Source organism: Lissotriton vulgaris, chromosome 1_1 (assembly GCF_964263255.1).
Source record: "Lissotriton vulgaris chromosome 1_1, aLisVul1.2, whole genome shotgun sequence".
Taxonomy (NCBI): domain Eukaryota; kingdom Metazoa; phylum Chordata; class Amphibia; order Caudata; family Salamandridae; genus Lissotriton; species Lissotriton vulgaris.
Genome location: NC_141685.1, coordinates 980,145,816 through 980,166,688, shown reverse-complemented (window position 1 = coordinate 980,166,688; position 20,873 = coordinate 980,145,816). Strand labels below are relative to the sequence as shown.

General features: G+C 45.2%; 1 protein-coding gene across 1 annotated transcript in view; it reads left to right on the top strand.

The window, feature by feature from the left end:
• Positions 1–20,653, top strand: part of LOC147748338 (vomeronasal type-2 receptor 26-like) — a 327,189-nt gene extending 306,536 nt beyond the window's left edge. Inside the window, exon 4 of the mRNA XM_086936414.1 lies at positions 19,602–20,653. Coding sequence (XP_086792540.1) covers positions 19,602–20,521 — 920 coding nt within the window. The 3' untranslated portion in view covers positions 20,522–20,653. The remainder of the gene's footprint in view (positions 1–19,601) is intronic.
• Positions 20,654–20,873: the final 220 nt, after the last annotated feature.

Below are 20,873 nucleotides of genomic sequence, written 5' to 3'. Positions count from 1 at the left end.
ACCAATGCATGGGGAATTGGCCTTGTAACTGCGCTCTGGTGGCTGGCGTAAGGGAGATATCCAGAGCCACAGATTTCCCCATATTCATTTTAAAACCTGCGACTGCACCAAAGGAGTCCAGCTCCTCGATGCAAGCCGGCAGGGCCGTCTTGGGCTCATCCAGAGACAGTATGACGTCGTCTGCATAGAGGCTAATGGTGTGTGTAAAGCCCCCAAACTGCACCCCTGTTGCCGCCGGGATGTCACGCACCCGTTGGGCGAATGGTTCCATATAAAGGGCAAAGAGTAATGGTGAGAGCGGGCAGCCCTGCCTGGTACCTCTCTCGATATTGAAACTCCCCGAACTGTAACCATTCACCCGCACCACCGCAGTCGGAAATTTGTAGCAGTTAAGAACCATGGAATGAAATTTATCTCCCATGCCCGCCTTCACCAGGACCTGCTCGAGATAAGGCCAATGCACTGGGTCAAATGCCTTCTCGGCGTCCACCGCCAGCATCATTCTCTCTCCCGGAATTCGAGAGGCCTTCTCTAAGAGGTGAACGATCCTCTTGGTGTTGTCCACCGTCTGCCTGCCTGGGACAAATCCCGCCTGGTCCGGATCTATAAGACCTGGTAGGTGGGGGGCTAATCGGGCCGCAAGGATCCCCGTGTACAATTTTAAATCCACATTCAGGAGGGATATCGGTCTCTAGGAGCCACAGTGCTTCCGGTCCTTCCCTGGTTTGGGGATAACCGTGAGTGAGGCCCGTAGGAGGTCAGGCGGGATGGCCCCTGGAGTGGCAAACAAATTAAAAAGGTGAGTGAGAATCGGGGCCAGTGTCGAGCAGAACGTCTTGTAAAAAAGCGATGTGTACCCGTCCGGGCCCGGTGCCTTGCCATGCTTGAGCTTAGCGATGGCAGAAATTACTTCCTCCATTCGGATTTCCTTATCAAGATGCTCTGCCTGCAAGGCATCCAGGGAGGGCAGGGTCACCGAGTCAAAATAGGGGGACGTCGCAGCATCATCCGGCCGGTCTCCGGCATGTAGATCTGCATAGCATCTACGGAACGTATCAGCTATTTGGGCGTCTTCCGACACCACCGCCCCGTGGGATCCAAGATTTCTTTCACCACTTGACTCTGTTGCTCCACACGGAGCCGATTGGCCAGCAGTCTGCCACATCGGTCCCGACCTGTGTAGTATTTATGGCGCAGGCGAAGCGCAGCATATTCCGCGCGGTCCAAATCCAGGGCCGCCAAGAGCTTCCTCGCCTCCTTAAGTTGCCTCCATATTCTGGGGGCCCCCGTCCTGTGGTGTATCTGTTCGAGCTCACTAACCCACTGGGTGAGTTCCTCCCTTTTGGCCTGTTGTTCCTTATTCTCAGCCGAGGAGATCTCTAAAAATTCCCCCCTGATCACTGCCTTCAAGGCTGCCCACTGCGTTGCCAGGGTGGTGTCAAGGTTATCGTTGTGGGACAGATACTCCCGGATCGCTCCCTCAATGCAGTCCACCACCGCCTTCCTGTGCAGCAGGGTGTCCCGGAGGTGCCATATTCTGGGAGAACTCGCCACCGGCGGTAGACCCAGGGTGGCGGAGACCGGGGCATGGTCCGATAAGGACAGCATCCCCAGGTCCGACGTAGAGACCAATGCCCGTACCGGAGTTGTGACCAGGAGATGGTCCAGCCTCGCGTATGTCTTATGGGCATGGGAGTAATACGTATATCCCCTATCAGTGGGATGCATGTGTCGCCAGAGGTCATGCAGGTCAACTTCTGATAGCTTTGCCTTACACCCGGCTGAGAACTCCCCGACCTGCGGGATGCGGTGTGCGGATCTGTCCATGGCCGAGTCAAAAACCATATTAAAATCCCCTCCAATGATTATATGCCTATCTTGCGAAGCACTAACATCCACAAGCGCTGATCGTAAGAAGCGTTCCTGCTGTTCATTAGGGCTATACAGGGACCCAACGGTAAAGGTGATACCCCCGTTCCTAAACTGGTATGACAGCAGCCGGCCTTTGTGTTCTGTGTGCTTGTGAATAATTTTCTCCTTAAAGTGTCTGGCTACCAGGATTGCCACCCCTGCTGTCTTATTGGCGCTGGAAGAGTGAAACTGTGTAGGAAATTTATGCGAGCGCATCCTGTGAGTGTCCCGCAGGAGTAGGTGCGTCTCTTGAAGGAGACATATGTCAGCGTGAGTGCTCTCTAAAAGAGACAGGACCGCTCGTCTCTTAACCATGTTGTTAAGGCCCCGTACATTAAGAGTCACCACCTTTAAAGTGCTGGGAGGCATGGAAAAGGGTATATGTGAAAGCGAAGTGTCCCTGCCCGGGCAGGGCAAGGTAGACAAGCGCAGCTGAGGCTGCCAGGGCCTACATGGTACACTGGACGACTCCCCCCCTTCCCCATCAACCCCCAAACCCCTACCCAAAACTCCCCGACCCCCCCTCCAACCCTCTCTACCCAATCCAACCCCGAAACATCCCCAACAACCCCTTCCCCTCCCACCCTGCCCCCCCCAACCGGTCCCAGAATTCCATTGTCCCAGTACGGTCCTCAACGGACAAGTCTGCAGAAAGTTACTCAAGTGGACGTCCAGCCACTGTCCACCCCCCCACCGCCCTCCCACCCCAGAACCCCCAAACCTGCTTCATCTGAAAGGCTATGTCGAGCTCCCCCCGGAGTACATTCAGGCTGTCAGAGCGGTACACAGACAAAATATCGAGTTGGAAATATCGACCTACCATAATATCGAGTCTGAAATATCGAAGGAGCATAATATCGAAGGCAAGAATATCGTTGGACAGAATATCGACCCTAAGGTAAGTAATATCGAAACTCTTAATATCGATGTAAGTAATATCGAAGTTAGTAATATCGATAGCATATATATCGATGTTACTAATTTCGATGACACTAATATCGACATTTGTATTATTTTATAGTTTTTTATTATGTATGTGTTATATGTTTAACTTAAGTATTTGAAATTATTACTATTATATGTGTATTAATTTTATATAATAATAAATTAATTTATAAAAAAATTGTATATTTTAGTACCGGAGCGGGTTGTGGGTTTACAGGGGAATAGGGTGGGAAGTAATTTAATTATGGTAAATTGCTTATTAATTAGTAGGATTTATTAAAAAATTATAAATAATTGGTAATTAATTGTCAATAATTGAAAAATAATTTTAATTAATTTATTAATTGATATATATGTTCTGTAGCGGGTTGTAGGTTTATAGAGGAATAGGGTGGGAAGTAATTTAATTATGGTAAGTAGATTAATAAATAGTAGGATTAATTAATTAATTATAATTAATTGCTAATTATTATTAATTAATTTGAAAAAAAATTAATTAATTGAATAATTGATATATGTTCTGTAGCGGGATGTGTGTTTATAGGGGAATAGGGTGGGAAGTAATTTAATTATGGGTAATTAGTTAATAATTAGTAGGAATTATAAAATAAATTTAATTAATTGGTAATTAATTTTAATTAATAGTTAATTACTTTTAATAATTTGCTAATTATTTTTCTTTATTTCATAAATGGATAAATGTGTTATGTTGTGGGTAGTGGTTTTATAGGGAAATATGGTGGAAAGTAATGTAAATTTAAATAATTAATAATGTATTAAAACTAATTGTATTGTTAATATTATAATTGTTATTTAATTATTAATTGGCAATTAAATATTATTAAATGGTATTATTTTTAAATTTTTGTAGGTTAAATATATTTAGCTAAGCATGTATTTTATATTTATGTATAGGTATTGTATATAGTTTATATTTATTTATTTGTTTATTTTTTTATAATTAGAAAAATCGTTTATTTATAAGTATGTTATTTTAACCCTTATACTATCCAACACTTTCCCTACTGTAGCACTCTCTGGAGTTGGAATAGTATTTTTTACCTCTACGCTATCCAACGCTTTCCCTATTGTTGCACTCTCTGGAGTGGGAATAGTATTTTTTACCCCTACGCTATCCAACGCTTTCCCTATTGTTGCACTCTCTGGAGTGGGAATAGTAATTTTTACCCCTACGCTATCCAACGCTTTCCCTACTGTTGCACTCTCTGGAGTGGGAATAGTAATTTTTACCCGTACGCTATCCAACGCTTTCCCTACTGTTGCACTCTCTGGAGTGGGAATAGTAATTTTTACTCCTACGCTATCCAACGCTTTCCCTACTGTTGCACTCTCTGGAGTGGGAATAGTAATTTTTACCCCTACGCTATCCAATGCTTTCCCTACTGTTGCACTCTCTGGAGTGGGAATAGTAATTTTTACCCATACGCTATCCAACGCTTTCTCTACTGTTGCACTCTCTGGAGTGGGAATAGTAATTTTTACCCCTACTCTATCCAACGCTTTCCCTACTGTTGCACTCTCTGGAGTGGGAATAGTAAGTTTTTACCCGTACGCTATCCAACGCTTTCCCTACTGCTGCACTCTCTGGAGTGGGAATAGTCATTTTTACTCCTACGCTATCCAACGCTTTCCCTACTGTTGCACTCTCTGGAGTGGGAATAGTAATTTTTACCCCTACGCTATCCAATGCTTTCCCTACTGTTGCACTCTCTGGAGTGGGAATAGTAATTTTTAACCAAACGCTATCCAACGCTTTCCCTACTGTTGCACTCTCTGGAGTGGGAATAGTAATTTTTACCCCTACGCTATCCAACGCTTTCCCTACTGTTGCACTCTCTGGAGTGGGAATAGTAATTTTTACCAGTACGCTATCCAACGATTTCCCTACTGTTGCACTCTCTGGAGTGTAAATAGTAATTTTTACTCCTACGCTATCCAACGCTTTCCCTACTGTTGCACTCTCTGGAGTGGGAATAGTAATTTTTACCCATACGCTATCCAATGCTTTCCCTACTGTTGCACTCTCTGGAGTGGGAATAATAATTTTTACCCGTACGCTATCCAACGCTTTCCCTACTGTTGTACTCTCTGGAGTGGGAATAGTAATTTTTACCCTTACGCTATCCAACGTTTTAGATAATTAATTGTAAAAAAATTAAAAGTTTATTTTATTTTGTATATTAGTTACATTTTATTTATGTTATTTTTTTATGTTTGTAAATGTATTAGTAATTTAGAATATATTTAATTATTGTATAAATTAGTAAAATAATTATTAATACTTATTGTTCAGTACATATATATTATATATTTACTGTATATATTTCATTAATGTATTATTAATATATATGTATTATTTATTTATTTAAAACATTATTACATACTTTTAAATATGTAGATTTAATTTATTAGTGTTATATACTTTATTTTACATTTATATATTAAAAGAAAAAAAATCGATATTTTTGACATCGATATTTTTTACATCTATATTATTTTTTCGATATTTTTGTTCTTACCATGTTGTAGATAGGATGTCGATATTCTTGCCTTCGATATTGTTGACTCGATATTTCTGTAGGTTGATAGTTTTGAGGTCGAAATTCTGTCAGTGATCCGTCAGAGCAACTTCAGTAGATGCTTTGTCTCTGGCTACTTCTTGGACTGCGTTGGCCATGTCTGGTCGAGCAGAAGATGCAGAGGATTGCCACACCGGGATCGTCTGCCAGCTGTCCCTGGTAGCGCTTCATCGGCGAGGGGTGGGGACCACGTCGTCCGTTGCGGTAATTCCAAGTACCCCACAGGTGTTCTGGAGGGAGGGAAGCTGATGTAAAGTCCCACCTAAAAATAAGGCGGAAGGGATGGCCCCAAGAGTACTGCGTGTTGTGATCCCTCAGGAAGTCTGTTGCAATTTTGAATGCCTTACGCTTCTGGAGTGTGATTATCGACAAATCCTGGAAGAGAGCGACTTGGTGCCCCCGGAACCGCAGGGACTGCTGCTGTCGCGCCTCACGGAGAATCCGTTCCTTCAAGGGATAGTCCGGCAGGAAAGCCAAGATATCAGGGGGGGGTGCAGAGGCTCTGCGTGCCGGGCCCACCCTATGAGCTCTGTCTATTCTGATGGTGAAATCATCCGGCTCCCCCAGTATCTCCGTAAAGAGGTCTCTTAGATACCCAGCAATGTCCTCACCCTCTTCTCCAGATGGAATTCCCCGGACCCGTATGTTATTGCGACGGGACCGGTTCTCGAGGACCTCATTGTGCGATTGGAGGTCGAGTTGCTGATCCCTGAGGCGCAGCACCTCCTGCTGCAGTTGTGCAATCTCTTCATCCCGGGAGTGACCAGCTTCCTCCATAGTCGACACTCTCTCACCAAGGCCATCGATCTCTCTCCGCACCTCCCGGACCTCCCCTGCAACTTCCTGCTTCAGTGCTTGGAAATCTTCCCTAAGCGAGCTAAAGAGGGACTCGAGGAAAGATCTAGTCACCGGGGGTCCCCCCCCTGCCGCCACTTGGGAGCTGCTTGAGTGGCTGGCGATTTTTGCCCCCTGTCCTGCCTCCTGGGCCTCTATTCAGCATTTCTGGTAGTGTCCGGTCCCCTTTCTTGTTCCCTCTGTTGCCAACCTTGTTGCCGGTGTGGACCCCAAGTGAGCACACTGTCGCTTTCTAAGCACTTGCAGTAGTTATCCGTGCTCCGGGCGCCTGGTGTCTCAATCACGGTCCGCGGCCAGTTCCACAGTTCAAAGCAGCGGCAGGCTGGAGAGGATTTGCTTCAGGGGAGCCCACCGCCAGGCCGCCTCCCCGATCTCACGTAGTGAACTGCGCCGGCGCTCCACACCTAAGTCCTTCGCCTCTGGGCACTGGACACTCGTTCCTCCCCGCTCGGCGCCGGAGTCCACTACGGTGAGTCCCGCTCTGTTCCTCTGGTGGGCTGGCTCAACTGGAATAAGGTCGCTTCAGGGGAACTCTCCGCTAGGCCTCATCCCCGGCCTCGCGTAGCGATCTGCGCCAGCGCTCCGGGTTCAAGTCTCTCACCTCCGGGCACCGGGCATTTGCACTCCCCCGCTCGGCACTGTAGTCTGCCACGGGAATTCCCGCTCTGGTCCCTCGGCTAGCTGCCGCCACCGGAAGAAGTTTGCTTCAAGGAAGCTTGCCGCTAGGCCTCATCCCCGGCCTCGCGTAGCGATCTGCGTCAGCACTCCGGGTTCAAGTCTCTCACCTCCGGGCGCCGGGCATTGGCACTCCACCGCTCGGTGCTGTAGTCTGCCACGGGGATTCCCGTTCCGGTCCCTCGGCGAAATGCCGCCGGAAGAAGTTCGCTTCAAGGGAGCTTGCCGCTAGGCCTCATCCTCGGCCTTGCGTAATGATCCGCACCGGGGCATCGGGTATTAGTCTGTCATCTCTGAGCACCGGGCACACGCACCCCTCCGCTCGGTACTGGAATCTGCCAAAGCGAGTCCAACTCTAATTCTCCAGCGGACTGCTCCACCACTGGACGTCTCCGGGCTGGCCCGAGCTCGTGGTCTCAGCCTGTGGTCGTCTCGTCGCGCCGCCTCTGCCTCCGGTCACACTTCTTGGGCTCTGGGACAGCAGCCCCGGGAGCCAGCAGCACCACCGTCATCGTCGCCGGGCGATCTCTCAATCTCCTAACAGATCCCCAAACGTTTGGGGGGAGATCTGCTAATAAAGGCGGTAAAGGGGCTCGGGATTACGGGAGCTCACAGAGAGTGCGACCGCTCACTCCGCCATCTTGGCCACCCCCCCCGGAATTATGCATTTAACCCGGTTCTCAAGACTGGGGGAAAATATTTGATTTGTTCTGCATTCCAGCCATCATCTGTGTGCCTTTTGTTGTCTTCTAGTATGGGCAGACAAGCTCTGCATAGGGGTAGAAAGATTCTGCCATTATGGTTTTAGGTAGAGAGTGGCACTGTGAGATTTTTTACATTGTTGCTCGTATAAAAATATTATCATGTGCATAGAAATGAATTTTAAATGTCACCTGTTTTCTCCCTTTTACATACCCTTCCTGACCCTTCCCACCTGTTTGTATTTTATATTGTACTCTTTTATGGCCAAATCGGCTGAAATAAAGAATTTTGAATTGAATTGAGTTTACAGTGTGGCACACAGGAACTGCTGCAAAACTTTCACTATTGATTAGGGAAGGTCTTAGAGTCAACCCCTCACAAGCTGGTGCCAGGCATAAATGTGACATCCCTGGACACCCTCATCAGAACCCAGCTGGACTTGTGGAAGACAAAAGAAGAAGAACTGCATCTGATGTTGAGAACTAGGAGAACAGTAAGGGTTAAACCTTTTTCCACTTGTACCCAGGACAAAGAAGTGGTCTCCAGGTGTCAGCTGGCTGACCTTCTATTAAGCTATAGGTACATCAAAGCTGCAAGAACCCCACTCTCCTGAAAGCCCCCAGCTGACCAGGTTCAACAGGGACCTCCCTGGACCCTGCTGAAGGCTTATGTCGGAGTGAGTCCTCCCTTCCGAGCACTGTTCCTGAGGTCCTCGAACCCTTGGCTAGCAACAAAGTGTACTATTCCTGTCCATACCTAAAACTTTAACTTTAAAAACTCTTTGCCAACCTGCCAGATAGCCCACAAAGCATGCATTGCCTGTGGGGTTGTCTTTGCCATAGCTCCCGATATGTTCTTCCCTGCAGCAAAAATCCATTTCTGTTGGACTGATGCCAGCCGGCACCTGACGACGTCAAACCCTCCTTGGCTATAGCCAGCAGCTTTGGCCTCCTGAGTAAATCCTACTTCCAGGATAAAGTCCAAGTCTGAAAGTAGAAAGCTTTTCTGAGCCATACACCGTGCAGCATCCTCTCAATGTAGTCAACTTCCTGGATGAGAAATCCAGACTTTTCACTCCTTTGTTAACGGTTTTCCCGAATCTTGACCTTCCTCAACACAAGCTTCACAAGTTAGCCTTCAGATCCAGCCTACACACTTGCCCCGCTGGAGACTTTCCCTTCTCTGAAATCTTCTAAATGTGAGGGTAACTCTGACTGGGAAAAATCCGACCTGTTGATTTAACACATGTTCCATCATGGTTTGCATTAAACCTAGCACTAGTCCAAGTCAAGCAGTTTTCTGCAGTTGATACTGTGGGCATTTTAGAGATATTTTTATTTAAAAATTTTAAAAATCATATCCCCAGTTCCCCTAATTGGAATTTTGTCATTTTGGTGTAATTGTGTTCACTAAATTACTGTAATCTTTACTTGACCTAACTGGAATAGAATACAATATTACTTGTGGCGGACTACTATCATCCCCAACTAATGATCTACTTGCTCACATCATGGCAGAAGAGTCAACAGTTGAGCAGACACAGGGACACAGGGTGGGTACGGATGAAACCTTCAACTCCTCATATATGGCCATGGCCCTAGAAGTGAAGCCCCGGTGATAAAACTCATGGCCTCTATACTTGCTGCCTGCCCTAAGATCTGCTTGTCCTGCCAACAACACTGCTTTTGAGGGGGACGGCAGGATCTAAATTGTGGTGGTGAAAGGGCCTTGGAGTGCTGTGAACCCTCCCGGCCCAGACAGGAGCTGGCAGTGGTCTGCCTGACACTCCCAGCAGCTGCCCAATGATCTCCACATGTATAGAATGAAATTAAACGTATTTAATTATATTTTTATAAATATCAATGTTAAGTTAAACATGATTAAAATCATATATATTTCAATAATAAATTTGTTTTATTTTTAATTTTAACATTAAAATCAATGTATTTATTTTAACTATTTAAATCATGTAGTTTAATTTATTGTTATTTCCTAAGGGTTTTTTTTAAGCCCCTACCGCCATTATTTTCTCTGAGAGGGGGTTGCAGTGCCAGTGGTTGGCCATGTGTGGTGCTGGATTTGCTTCTGTTTCTTTTTTGACAGTAGTAACTTACACTTGTATATTTGGTTCAATACACTTTTTCAGGTGCTGGAGATATCTAAGACTATGTTTTTGAGTAACTTCATGCATAGGGTTTTTGAACAGACAAAAGTAGTAAAGTTACTCAAAAGTGTAAGAGTAAAGTACAAATGTAAATTATTCACAAGTGTAAGTTATCTTTGTGAATAGCCCAGAAATTTTGTAAAGTTGATATTTGTGTCCTTGATATTTTTTGACAATACTTTTGCTGCCAATATTTTTGTCATACATCCTGATTCCCTCCTGCCACGCCCCCTGCTAAGCACTCCTCCCAGGACCTACCTAATGGAGGCTGTAACTCAACCCCATTGAGCACGACTTGTTACCATGGCCCCCTGCCGCTTGACTCTGCTTTGCCTGGCAGCTATTCTTGCCTGATTCCTGCCTCATTCTGCTGTTTGCTCTTTGCTTTTCTCCTTAGCCTTCTGTTTTCCCCCGTGCGCCATTTTTCACACTTCACCGCTCCTACTGCTGTTTTTCATCTCGATTCCCACCTGCCCCATGTCCCTCCCTCCTCCCAGGACCTACTTGATGGAGGCTGCAACTCAACCCCGTTGAGCAGGCCCCCTGCCAGCAGTGCCTGCTACTGCTTGACTCTTCTTGCCTTGTCGGGCTGCTATTCTTGCCTGATTCCTGTATGATTGTGCTGTTTGCTGTTTGTTTTCCTCCTTAAGTACAGCCTTTTGTTTTCCCTCTGTGTGCTGTTTTTTTATCTCACTTCACTACCCCTTCCCACAAGTTTACAACACAAACCTGCCTGCCTCACCCCACCCAGTGCCTCTCCCTCCACTCAGTACCTACTGTGCCATCCATGCCTGGACCGCGCCAAGTGCTAGGAACCCTGGATCTTTAACCACCCGGAGATACATCACCACTGAACTCCGAGCACTGGACACCAGACTCTGCAAAAGCAACTGCTGCCGCACTTCTCCAAGTTCAACTGTAGGATCCTTCGCTTGCAGGCATTGTCTCTACTCCTGCAGCACCGAAGCACCTGTTCGCATAACAACCATGACCGTGCTAACCACTCCAACCAAAACAGCTTCAAAACTACTTCCCTGCCTCCTGCTAAATGCACAATCATTCTGCAAGCACACCACAGAGATCTGGGTCACCATTGCCTGCCTTACCCTGACACCGTCTTCCTTACTGAAACCTGGTTTGACCCTGCAGCAGCTCCAGACAACACCCTCCCAACACAAGACAACTACAAGATAGCACACTGAGACTGCTTCAACAAACTCGGAGGTGGAAGCGCCATTATCCTCACAAAAAAATCATCCACTGCACCACTGTCACAAATGACAAAACCAGATCATGAAACACCTCAATTTCCAATGGCAAAACCACATCAGAAGCACCCTTACATACAAACCTCTAGGACCATGCCCCAGTTTCTGCATCACCATCCCCAAATTCTTTGTCCCGCTCGCGGTAGACTCCAAACATTACATTTTCCTTTAAAACCTTAATTTTCACCTTGGCGACCTCAACAATGCCAACACTGACAATAACAACATTAGCCTCACCCAAATAACCACCGACCCAACACACTCCTCAGGACACACACTTTACCCCATTGTCACAGCCAGCAACAGTCAAATACAGCCATGTCACCAAGCTCACCTGTACAGACCACGCCATTGTGCACTTCACCATTACAGGATCCACTGCTTAGCACAGCACACCACAGCCGGAACAAAGTAGCAGAGAGCCAGTGGACCTTTGCCCTCAGCACATTCCGCCGTACCACCACACCCAACCTAGAACTGGCTGTCAAGAACTTCTTTGCCTGGATCACCACCGGTGCTGACAGAGTCACTCCTGTCAACCACACTAATCTCAAGAGACCCACCAAAGAAGCGAGTTGGTATGCCACAGAACTGGGAATCACAAAATGCAACCGCAAGTGACTAGAAAGGAAATGGCATACCAGCAAGCAGGCCACAGACCGAGCCACCTTCAAGTTGTCCCTTAATCAATATCACCAACTACTGGAAAAGACAAAAATCGACACCCAGCCCAACAGCATAAAAAATAGCTCCAACCATAGCAAGTAACTCTTCAACATTGTCAGAGTTTACAAAACCCTCAGCCACGGAAAACACCACCATCCATTCTCAGGAAGTCTGCTAATCCCGGGTGGGCTTCTTCAATGACAATATATCCATCACTTACAAAAACCTAGAACCCCAACACACCGCTGCCGACAGCCTCAGCTTCCTTGCTCCCATGGATACCAGCCTGATGCGGTCTCCATCTACCTGATCTCCACCTGGGACCGACTCGCCACACAGAACACAGATATCATGAACTCTGTCCACTCAGGATCACCCATGGAGCCCGTCCCCATCAAATTTTCAACCTCATGAGCAAGATAATCAGCAGCGAGCTCACTAGCATCTTCAAGTCATCCATAACCACAGCCTCTTTCCTTGAAGTATGGAAATATGCAGAAGCCACAACCCTCCTCAAGAAACCTTCAGCCGATGATCTCAAGAACTACTGCCTCATTTAGCTGCCCCTCTTTCCAACCAAAGTGCCCGAAAAGGCCATCAAGAGGCAACTCACGCAGCATCCAGAGTTCAAAGACCTTCTGGACTCCTCCCAATCTGAATTCTGCACCAACCACAGCACTGAAACTGACCTGATTGCTGCTGCTAACGACATCAAAACCCTCCTTGACCCGGGAGAAACGGTGGCCCTGATCCTCCTTGACCCCACAACAGCATTCAAGAAGGAGTTCACACAGAGTATGCAATTTATACGCCATCATTATATATCTGTAGGGTGACGCATATACATAGTACGAGTCGGAATCAAAGAAATCCAATTCAACCACCCCCCTCCCCACCCACACGGACACCCCTATTGTGCTTGGAGGAGGTAGCTATGGTGTGGATCGAGGGCAGTAACCAGCAATTTATAGCCTCACCCATTTTAAATTTAAGGTAGTTATCACCTGAGAAGAACCATCCTCGAATACCCATAGCCATCTCCAAATTAGGAATCAGGGCTTAAAAACATGCTATTAACATGCTTGACCTCATCTCTGAGAACAATTGCAAACTAGTAAATCTATCTGAGACATGCTTCAGGGATGGATTTCCTGCAAAGGATTCAAAAGATTCTCAAAGAAAGATAGACTAAAAAGGGAAGTACTACTGCTCTAGTCTACTCTACCAACATGATGCTTTCTGAAAATCTCATACCATCCTCTTCATCATTTGAATGTCTGACTGCAATATGTACGACTCAAACAATGCCTTCATCATAGCTATAATTTATCATCCACCAAGATACAATCCCAAATTTCTGAATGAAATAATTGATCTGACATTGCATTTGCCTAAACTTCTAATATCAAGTGACTTTAGCACATGGGTACACATTCATGGCAATAAAATAGCATTAAACCGTATTGAAAACAAGCATGACTCAAACTCATTACAATTGTTAATGCAATGGGACAAACAGGAGATCTAATTTTCACAACTCAGGGAATCTAGATCTAGATACTCCCATGTTTGCTTTCAAGAGAAGCAAAACCCTAAAAGACCACCTGGTGAGGGCAGCTCTTCCCCTCCCTAAAACAGCTAACACCACTCTTAATGACCTATGGTTGCTTCCTCCTTTGAGGGGACATTCTAAATGTGGCTGTTGTGTGGTGTGTGATTATTGCATTGAAGGTAAAGACTTTTTTTTTCCAAGAAACGAGACAGGTGCTCAAAACCTTTACAAATTGTAATGGTTGTAACTTGGTTTATGCAATTCTGTACCCATGTGATATGATCTACGTGGGACAGACCAAACAAAAAATCAAACTAAGGATCTCGCAGCATCGGAGCAGAATCAGATGTAAAACCATCAATGCCCCTCTGGTGGAACATTTTAGTGAAAAAGGACACACTGAGAATGAGATAAGATGGACTGTGATCAGCCAGGGGATCCTGCCCCCGAGAGGTGGTGATTTGTCTAAATTGTTAAACAAAGAGGAGCTCAAATGGATCCTGAGAACCGATAGCCTGAACTCGGGGCTCAACCTACAGGAGGACTGGACTAACTTAATGTAATTTAATGTAACTTCGGTCAGTAATAATGTCATTACCGCAATTCAGTTTTTTGTGCTTTGCACGGTAATCCAATGTGTTTTTACCCCCTTTCACCTTGCTCACTTGGTTACTCTTGGTGCATGTTGTCACTCACTCAATATGGCCGCCACGTTGTCCTACACCTATTTTCATCGTCCCATGTGGTTCCTTTCCAGCCAACCACGAGTCTCCTTAAATCTCCCCCTCCGGGGGTACGCCACTGCAACTGCCACGGAAGACATTACAGTCCATTGACACGGTAAGCTCTCTCCGCGGTTCAATACTGTTCGTATGAGTTCCCTATAACTGGCTTGCTATACTGACCTGGCTTCCTCCGGTTCCATTCAGGCTCACCTTTCCCCCTAACGCGACCGAGCAATCCGCTGGTGCGCTACTCCAAGTCTCCCGTATCACGGGTAAGATCCACCATCTCCCATGCCTGTCACTAGCCGTGCATGTCTGTACATAGAGTTTACAATCCCTCTCTTTCCTACACAGGATGACGGTCCTATTTGACCTTACCTTCGTATTAATCCTACACACAACCGAGTGTCTCTGCCGGTCTGTGTCCGCAAGGCTTCCCCATTACGTGTAAGATACATATCGAGTCCGACCTTGTTCTAGCATGCGTGCGGAACCTTAAGTATTAATCGTTGTTTCTGCTATTCCAGATTACCGTGTCACTCCACTTTCCCATATTTTTACCTGGCATATACCGTTTGCGCGGTACCCATAGGTAAGCACTCGCACTTCGCGCGTGATCGATTGCCCACATCGCGGCTTAGTCACTTCTAAATTCACAATCCGTTCATTGTTCACTTTTAAATCGTTGATACTCGGCAGGCACTTTGGCTTTTTTAGCTTCACTTTATAGATAATTTGCACTACGATTTAGAGGCTATGTTATTTATGGTTGCGGCTACTTTTAGGATCTTCTAGCAACCTCATTACCAAGTAACTCTCGTGATCGTACTATTCCAACCACCTTCCTCTGCACCCGCACAACTACCATTTTAACCTGTTCAAATTAAGTCACCATCACAACTACTATGTGATTTCTCCACTATTGTCAGATTTTCTAATGTGTGCTTTGTATGCATTTTTCCCCTTTTTCTCCCTTTAGGCTATTGTGGCTTTTACTATTTAGGCATTATTTTTTCCTAATGATGATCCCTCTGATCTTATAATGGGATCGAAACGCCGTCGACTTTTCTAAACACCCTATTCTGTGAATGTGTACCTCATGTGATATGCTCGTAATGGTGTTAATTGAATTTCTGTTATTGTTTCACTTACAGAAATCTGTGGCTTCTGCCTATAAACCTTGTTCTGTCTCTTGACTAAATCCTTCACCATGCCAATTTGTATACGTATGGGTACAGGCTTGTGCCCTACTTCGAAGAATTGTTGAAGGTATTTTTGTTTAAATCCATTTTATATTAAAAATTGGACCTCTGTCCGGCTGGACAAGTCATAACTGAATATAGTTTCCATTGTGTCTGTATTTACTTTTGTTCATATATTTCTTATCATGGGACCACTATTGTTCTATAAACTATTTTTCACATACAATATTGATCAAAAGCCTTTCTGAACTGAACTCGGACAAGACGGAAGTCCTCATCCTGGGATCCTCCCCCTCCGCCTGGGATGACTCCTGGTGGCCCCCCGCCCTAGGCAGCGCACCCAAACCAACAGACCACGCACGCAACCTGGGCTTCATCCTGGACTCCTCCCTCTCCATGACCAGACAAGTCAACGCCGTCTCCTCGTCGTGCTTCAATATCCTGCGCATGCTACGTAAGATCTTCCGGTGGATCCCCACCGAGACCAGGAAGACGGTCACCCAGACCCTCATCACCAGCCATCTGGACTACTGCAACACCCTCTACGCCGGAACCACCGCCAAACTCCAGAAGAGACTCCAGCGGATCCAGAACGCCTCAGCACGACTCATCCTGGACATCCCCAGTCGCAGCCACATCTCCGGACACCTGAGAGATCTGCATTGGCTCCCGGTCAACAAGAAAATCACCTTCCGTCTCCTCACCCACGCACACAAAGCCCTACACAGCCAAGGCCCAGGATACCTCAACGGCCGCCTCAACTTCTACGCTCCCAAACGCCAGCTCCGTTCGACCAGCCACGCCCTCGCCGCCGTCCCCCGCATCCGCAGAGCCACCACAGGGGGACGGTCCTTCTCCTACCTCGCCACCAAGACATGGAACTCCCTCCCCACCCACCTCCGCCTGACCCAGGACCACCTCACCTTCAGGAGGCAACTCAAGACCTGGCTGTTCGAGCAGTAGCGGATCCCCCCCCCCAGCGCCTTGAGACCCTCTGGGTAAGTAGTGCGCTATATAAATACGATGATTGATTGATTGATTGATTTGGGAAGTTGGTGTGCCCATGATTTCATTAAGCACCCCATATAAAGGGAGGTATGACTGATTTGCATATAGATGTGTCTGAACTGGGGTGGCGAAGTGAGCTAACGAATGATGATGGATGCAACCCAGATCTGTGACTGGGGGTGAGTGTCTGGAAAGTTTCAGAGCTCCGTCCATCATCTCCTTGTGTTTGCTTTGTTCCCCCTAATTTGGCAGGGTATGCCCAGACATGGGTCCCTTGCTCATTTTGACAAGGGTTCTGCTACTTCCAAGTAAGTCGAGAGAGAATAATTTTCCGTAATGCTGTTAGTCCACAATGTTCAAGGATAATAAGCGGTCCTTTGTTTACTTTTAGCGTCGGACTACATAGGAAATCAGTGTCGAACCCGAAGTAGTTTAACAGACATAGGAAGAGTCACCGTTTACAGTCACTGTTTACATTCACTATGGGTGAGTTCGTAGTTTAAAATAACAGGCTCAGAGAAATCATATAATTAGCAAACAGACTAATGGCGACTGTATATTTAGTTGCAGATACTAAAGATTCATCGATTGGACCATTGATTTGAAACATTTTCTCACTGAAGAGATTCGGGTAGATTGAAGTGCCGGTGAGTTCTTGATTACTGCAGTCGCGTAGTGGCACAGGAAGAATTTTAGGGGTAGAAATATAGTAGCTTTGACAGAAACAAAAAACAAGCTACGTCGTTCACGTAGAAAGTTACTGAGATTTATCAAAGTTTGACTTTAAGCAGAATTCAAGATAGGCAGATCCAGTAAAAGGAAGGGACGTAAATGCTGAGTCATGAATTTCAGTCTCCAGCACACACAGCAGATCTAAGCACTGGCGTTCACGTAGAAAATTACTGAGATTTATCAAAGTTTGACTTTAAGTAGAATTCAAGATAGGTAGATCCAGCAAAAGGAAGGGACGTAAATGCCGAGTCATGAATTTCAGTCTCCAGCACACACAGCAGATCTAAGCACTGTTGGTATAATCACAGGAACCTTTAGGGAAATGACACAATATAGGTAACGAATTGAGAAATCAACGCACATGTTTGTACTGTATGACATATTGAGAACGAATTTGATTGTTGTGGTAGACCCCATAGGAGTAAACCATTTGACTGCATTGAATGATCATTGTATATATGTAGAGTAATTGTTAAATTTTTGTTTGCAGAACACTTCCCCTGAGGAAGGAACCAGCGTTCCGAAATGCATTGGGCCAGAGATTAAATATGGTTCAGTGACAATTATGGAATCAGCATAGAATATTGAAAATGTTCATGTACTGTAATTAGTAGTGGTATTTGTTAAAAAATTGGACAGTGAACACATGTGATGATATAACATATAAATGATTTATGAACATGTATAGGAATAATTAAGGTTTCATTGGAATGAAAAAAATGAGTAAACACTGATATGGAACATATCAAGAGTGTGGTATTATGATTACGTTTGAAAATAGTTAATGTTGATAACATTGTGAACATTTAGTTCAATAGGAACTGTGCACACTAGAGCAGGTCCATCCTGTTCATGGTTCTAATAGCAGTATTAATGTGGAGCCAACACATGACTATAGTGTAGCACCCTTGTTTAAACACAGCTAGAGTGAATAGAAAGAGTTAAAATTGAGTGCGCCTCTAACCCAGTTGTGGGTATTTATTTTGATTTCCCTTGCTCATTTTGCCACTGGATTCAAGCTAGCCTGGCTGATGAGGGCTGTTAGCCCGAAATCGGTCCCAGGATGCTTGTTTCCTTTCCAGGGAAGAAATGGCTTGGCAGTTCAGGCTGGACTGCTCCCATGAGGCACAGGGTCAAGACTAATATGCATATATCTCTGTCTGAACTGGTGTAGCAAAGTGAGCTAAAGATCTGTGAATGGATGTGAGTGTCTGAAAGGTTTCAGCGCTCCGTCCATCATCGCCTTGTGTTTACATTATTGGAATCCGTTCTCAACGGGTAAAAACCATTGAGGAAGATGAGAGAGGGGACCCTTCTAAATTTCCAACATCAGAGGAGCTGACATCAGATGCTGACCGGGATGCAAGAGAGTTGGTATTCAGAGAACACGGGGTGGAAGCCGTAGAAGGACAAAAATGTGGAGACTGCATGAAGATGTGGGTACAGGGTGAAACCAGCAGAGAAAAGACTTCCTTAGCTCACTCCCTGAAGGGTTCCAATACCCATGCAGGAAGTGGAGAGAGAGAGAAGACACTTCAGAGCCAGGAGGCCACCGGAATCGTGGGCCCAGCCAGACTCCTGGAGGAGTGTGGCTTCACCAGGGGTGTATAATACTCTGGTAGTCGTGGTCTTCCTGTTACCTGAAAAACAAAGAAAGACGAACAATTTAGAAAGAACCTTAATTGTCATGATTGTTTAATGCCCATATTCTCAAAAAAACAGCAAAATCAAAATCATTGCTAGTTGATTTTTCATTTTTTTTATCCTGCTTTATTACACGAACAAAAGGATCAAGGACCAATATGTCCAGAACTAGTGACCACCAGGGGACATCCAATGTTAATCCAAAACTTTAGTTGCATTGTTTTGAAAGCCCTTTGTATGTGTCATCTGTAGTCAAAGCTTGTTGTACTGGCAGTCAGCAAAGGGACATCTGCTGGTACCAGCCTACCATCTAGACATAGATGATAATAATAATTAGCCACTTGTGTAATTACTGTTCTGGAGAAAAGACTCCTAACATTCTATGGGGAACTACATCACTAACAAGTTGAAACATTGATATGGAAATTAAACAAACTAGCAATTATTAATGTACATTATACCTGTGAATCTACTGATAGCAGCTGATTGTTCTGTAGGATCAGCCAAAGTTGCATTGACATTGTCATCAAAGCCAATGGCTGAAGGGCGCTGACTCATTGTCCACCATATATCGGTTGTCTTGTGGGCTGATCCAAAGTCTAAATAACACGTCAAGCAACCAAATTAGAAAGGGACTGACTCAAAGCATTAGTTTCTATTTTATATTGGTATGTACATCTAGAAAGACAGCTGAAGTTCAGACCTAAAATACTTTCTAGGAACAATGTTGATGTAATCACAAAAAGTCTAGCTACACAAAGATTACTGGAGACCAAATATGCTCTATCTTTCAACTCAAATCTTTTCCTTTCTATGTACACAGTTTGCAGCTGTAAAACACTATCTCAGAGAGTTATATCATAATAAAAAAGTTTCCAGTTCTGAACAGATCATAACTTTTTGATTATTTGCTTGCTGAACACAATATTTTCTTCTTTTCTTCTTATCCTAGACATGGAAAACTGTGTAAGATGTCCAGAAGATCAGTGGCCAAATCAGAGGAAAGATGGCTGTGTACCAAGGACCATAGAGGTGTTGTCCTATGAAGATCCACTGGGTGGAGCTTTAGCCTCCATTGTTGTTCTGTTGTTTATAGTAGGAATTGGAGTTCTGGGAATCTTTGTAAAACACCATCACACAGCTCTAGTAAAAGCCAACAACAGGAACCTGAGCTACATCCTCCTCATTTCCCTTATATGCTCTTGCCTATGTTGTTTATTATTCATTAGTCCACCTGTAAAAGTGACCTGCCTACTCCGACAAACAAGCTTCTCAGTAGCTTTTGCAATTGCAGTTTCCACTATTATGGCAAAGACAATGACTGTCCTAATAGCCTTTAATGCCACAAAGCCTGGCAGCAAGTTCAGAATGTGGGCTGGGCAAAAACTTACCAACTCTATAGTTATTGTTCCATCTTTAGGTGAAGTTGTTATATGCATTGTGTGGCTCATCTTCATTCCACCCTTTCCAGATGTTGATACCTCTGAAATGGGAAAGATCATTTTTAAGTGCAATGATGGGTCTGAAGTGGCACTGTTCCTTGTTATTGGCTACATTGGATGTTTGTCTCTTGTCAGTTTTGTTCTGGCTTTCTTTGCCCGGAGGTTGCCAGATGGTTTCAACGAAGCTCAGCTCATCACTTTCAGTATGATGGTTTTCTGCTGTGTGTGGGTTTCCTTCATCCCAGCCTACCTTAGCACCAAGGGCAAATACATGGTCGCAGTTGAAGTGTTCGCTATCTTGGCCTCCAGTGCTGGACTGCTGGGCTGTATATTCATCCCCAAGTGCTACATCCTTTTATTAAGACCTGATCTCAACACTAAAGAGGCTCTAATTGGAAAAGCAACGCTGAGTGAAAAACGCACGCAGTGACACCTATCTGTACATCCTAAACTAGAGTATATCATTGGAGTTCCAACTCCTTATCCTGACATGTTAAATTCCAATCAGCATCAAAAACAGCAGCTAAACTGTGATATTCGATAAATATACGTATGAATCGCCCTTTTCACACTGTCCTCGATAAGCTATTATTTGTCACTACATTCTTCTGTAACAATATTATTTATTTCCCTATTCACTAATATTACTCTCCATAACATAGAGTCATAGATCACGTCACGCTTGATGGGATCGCTGACTCTAGAAATCCATGTTGCAGCTTACTGATGAGGCACACTAGGCCTGAATGCTTAAAGGTTGACTAAATTCCTGTGCAGAGGGC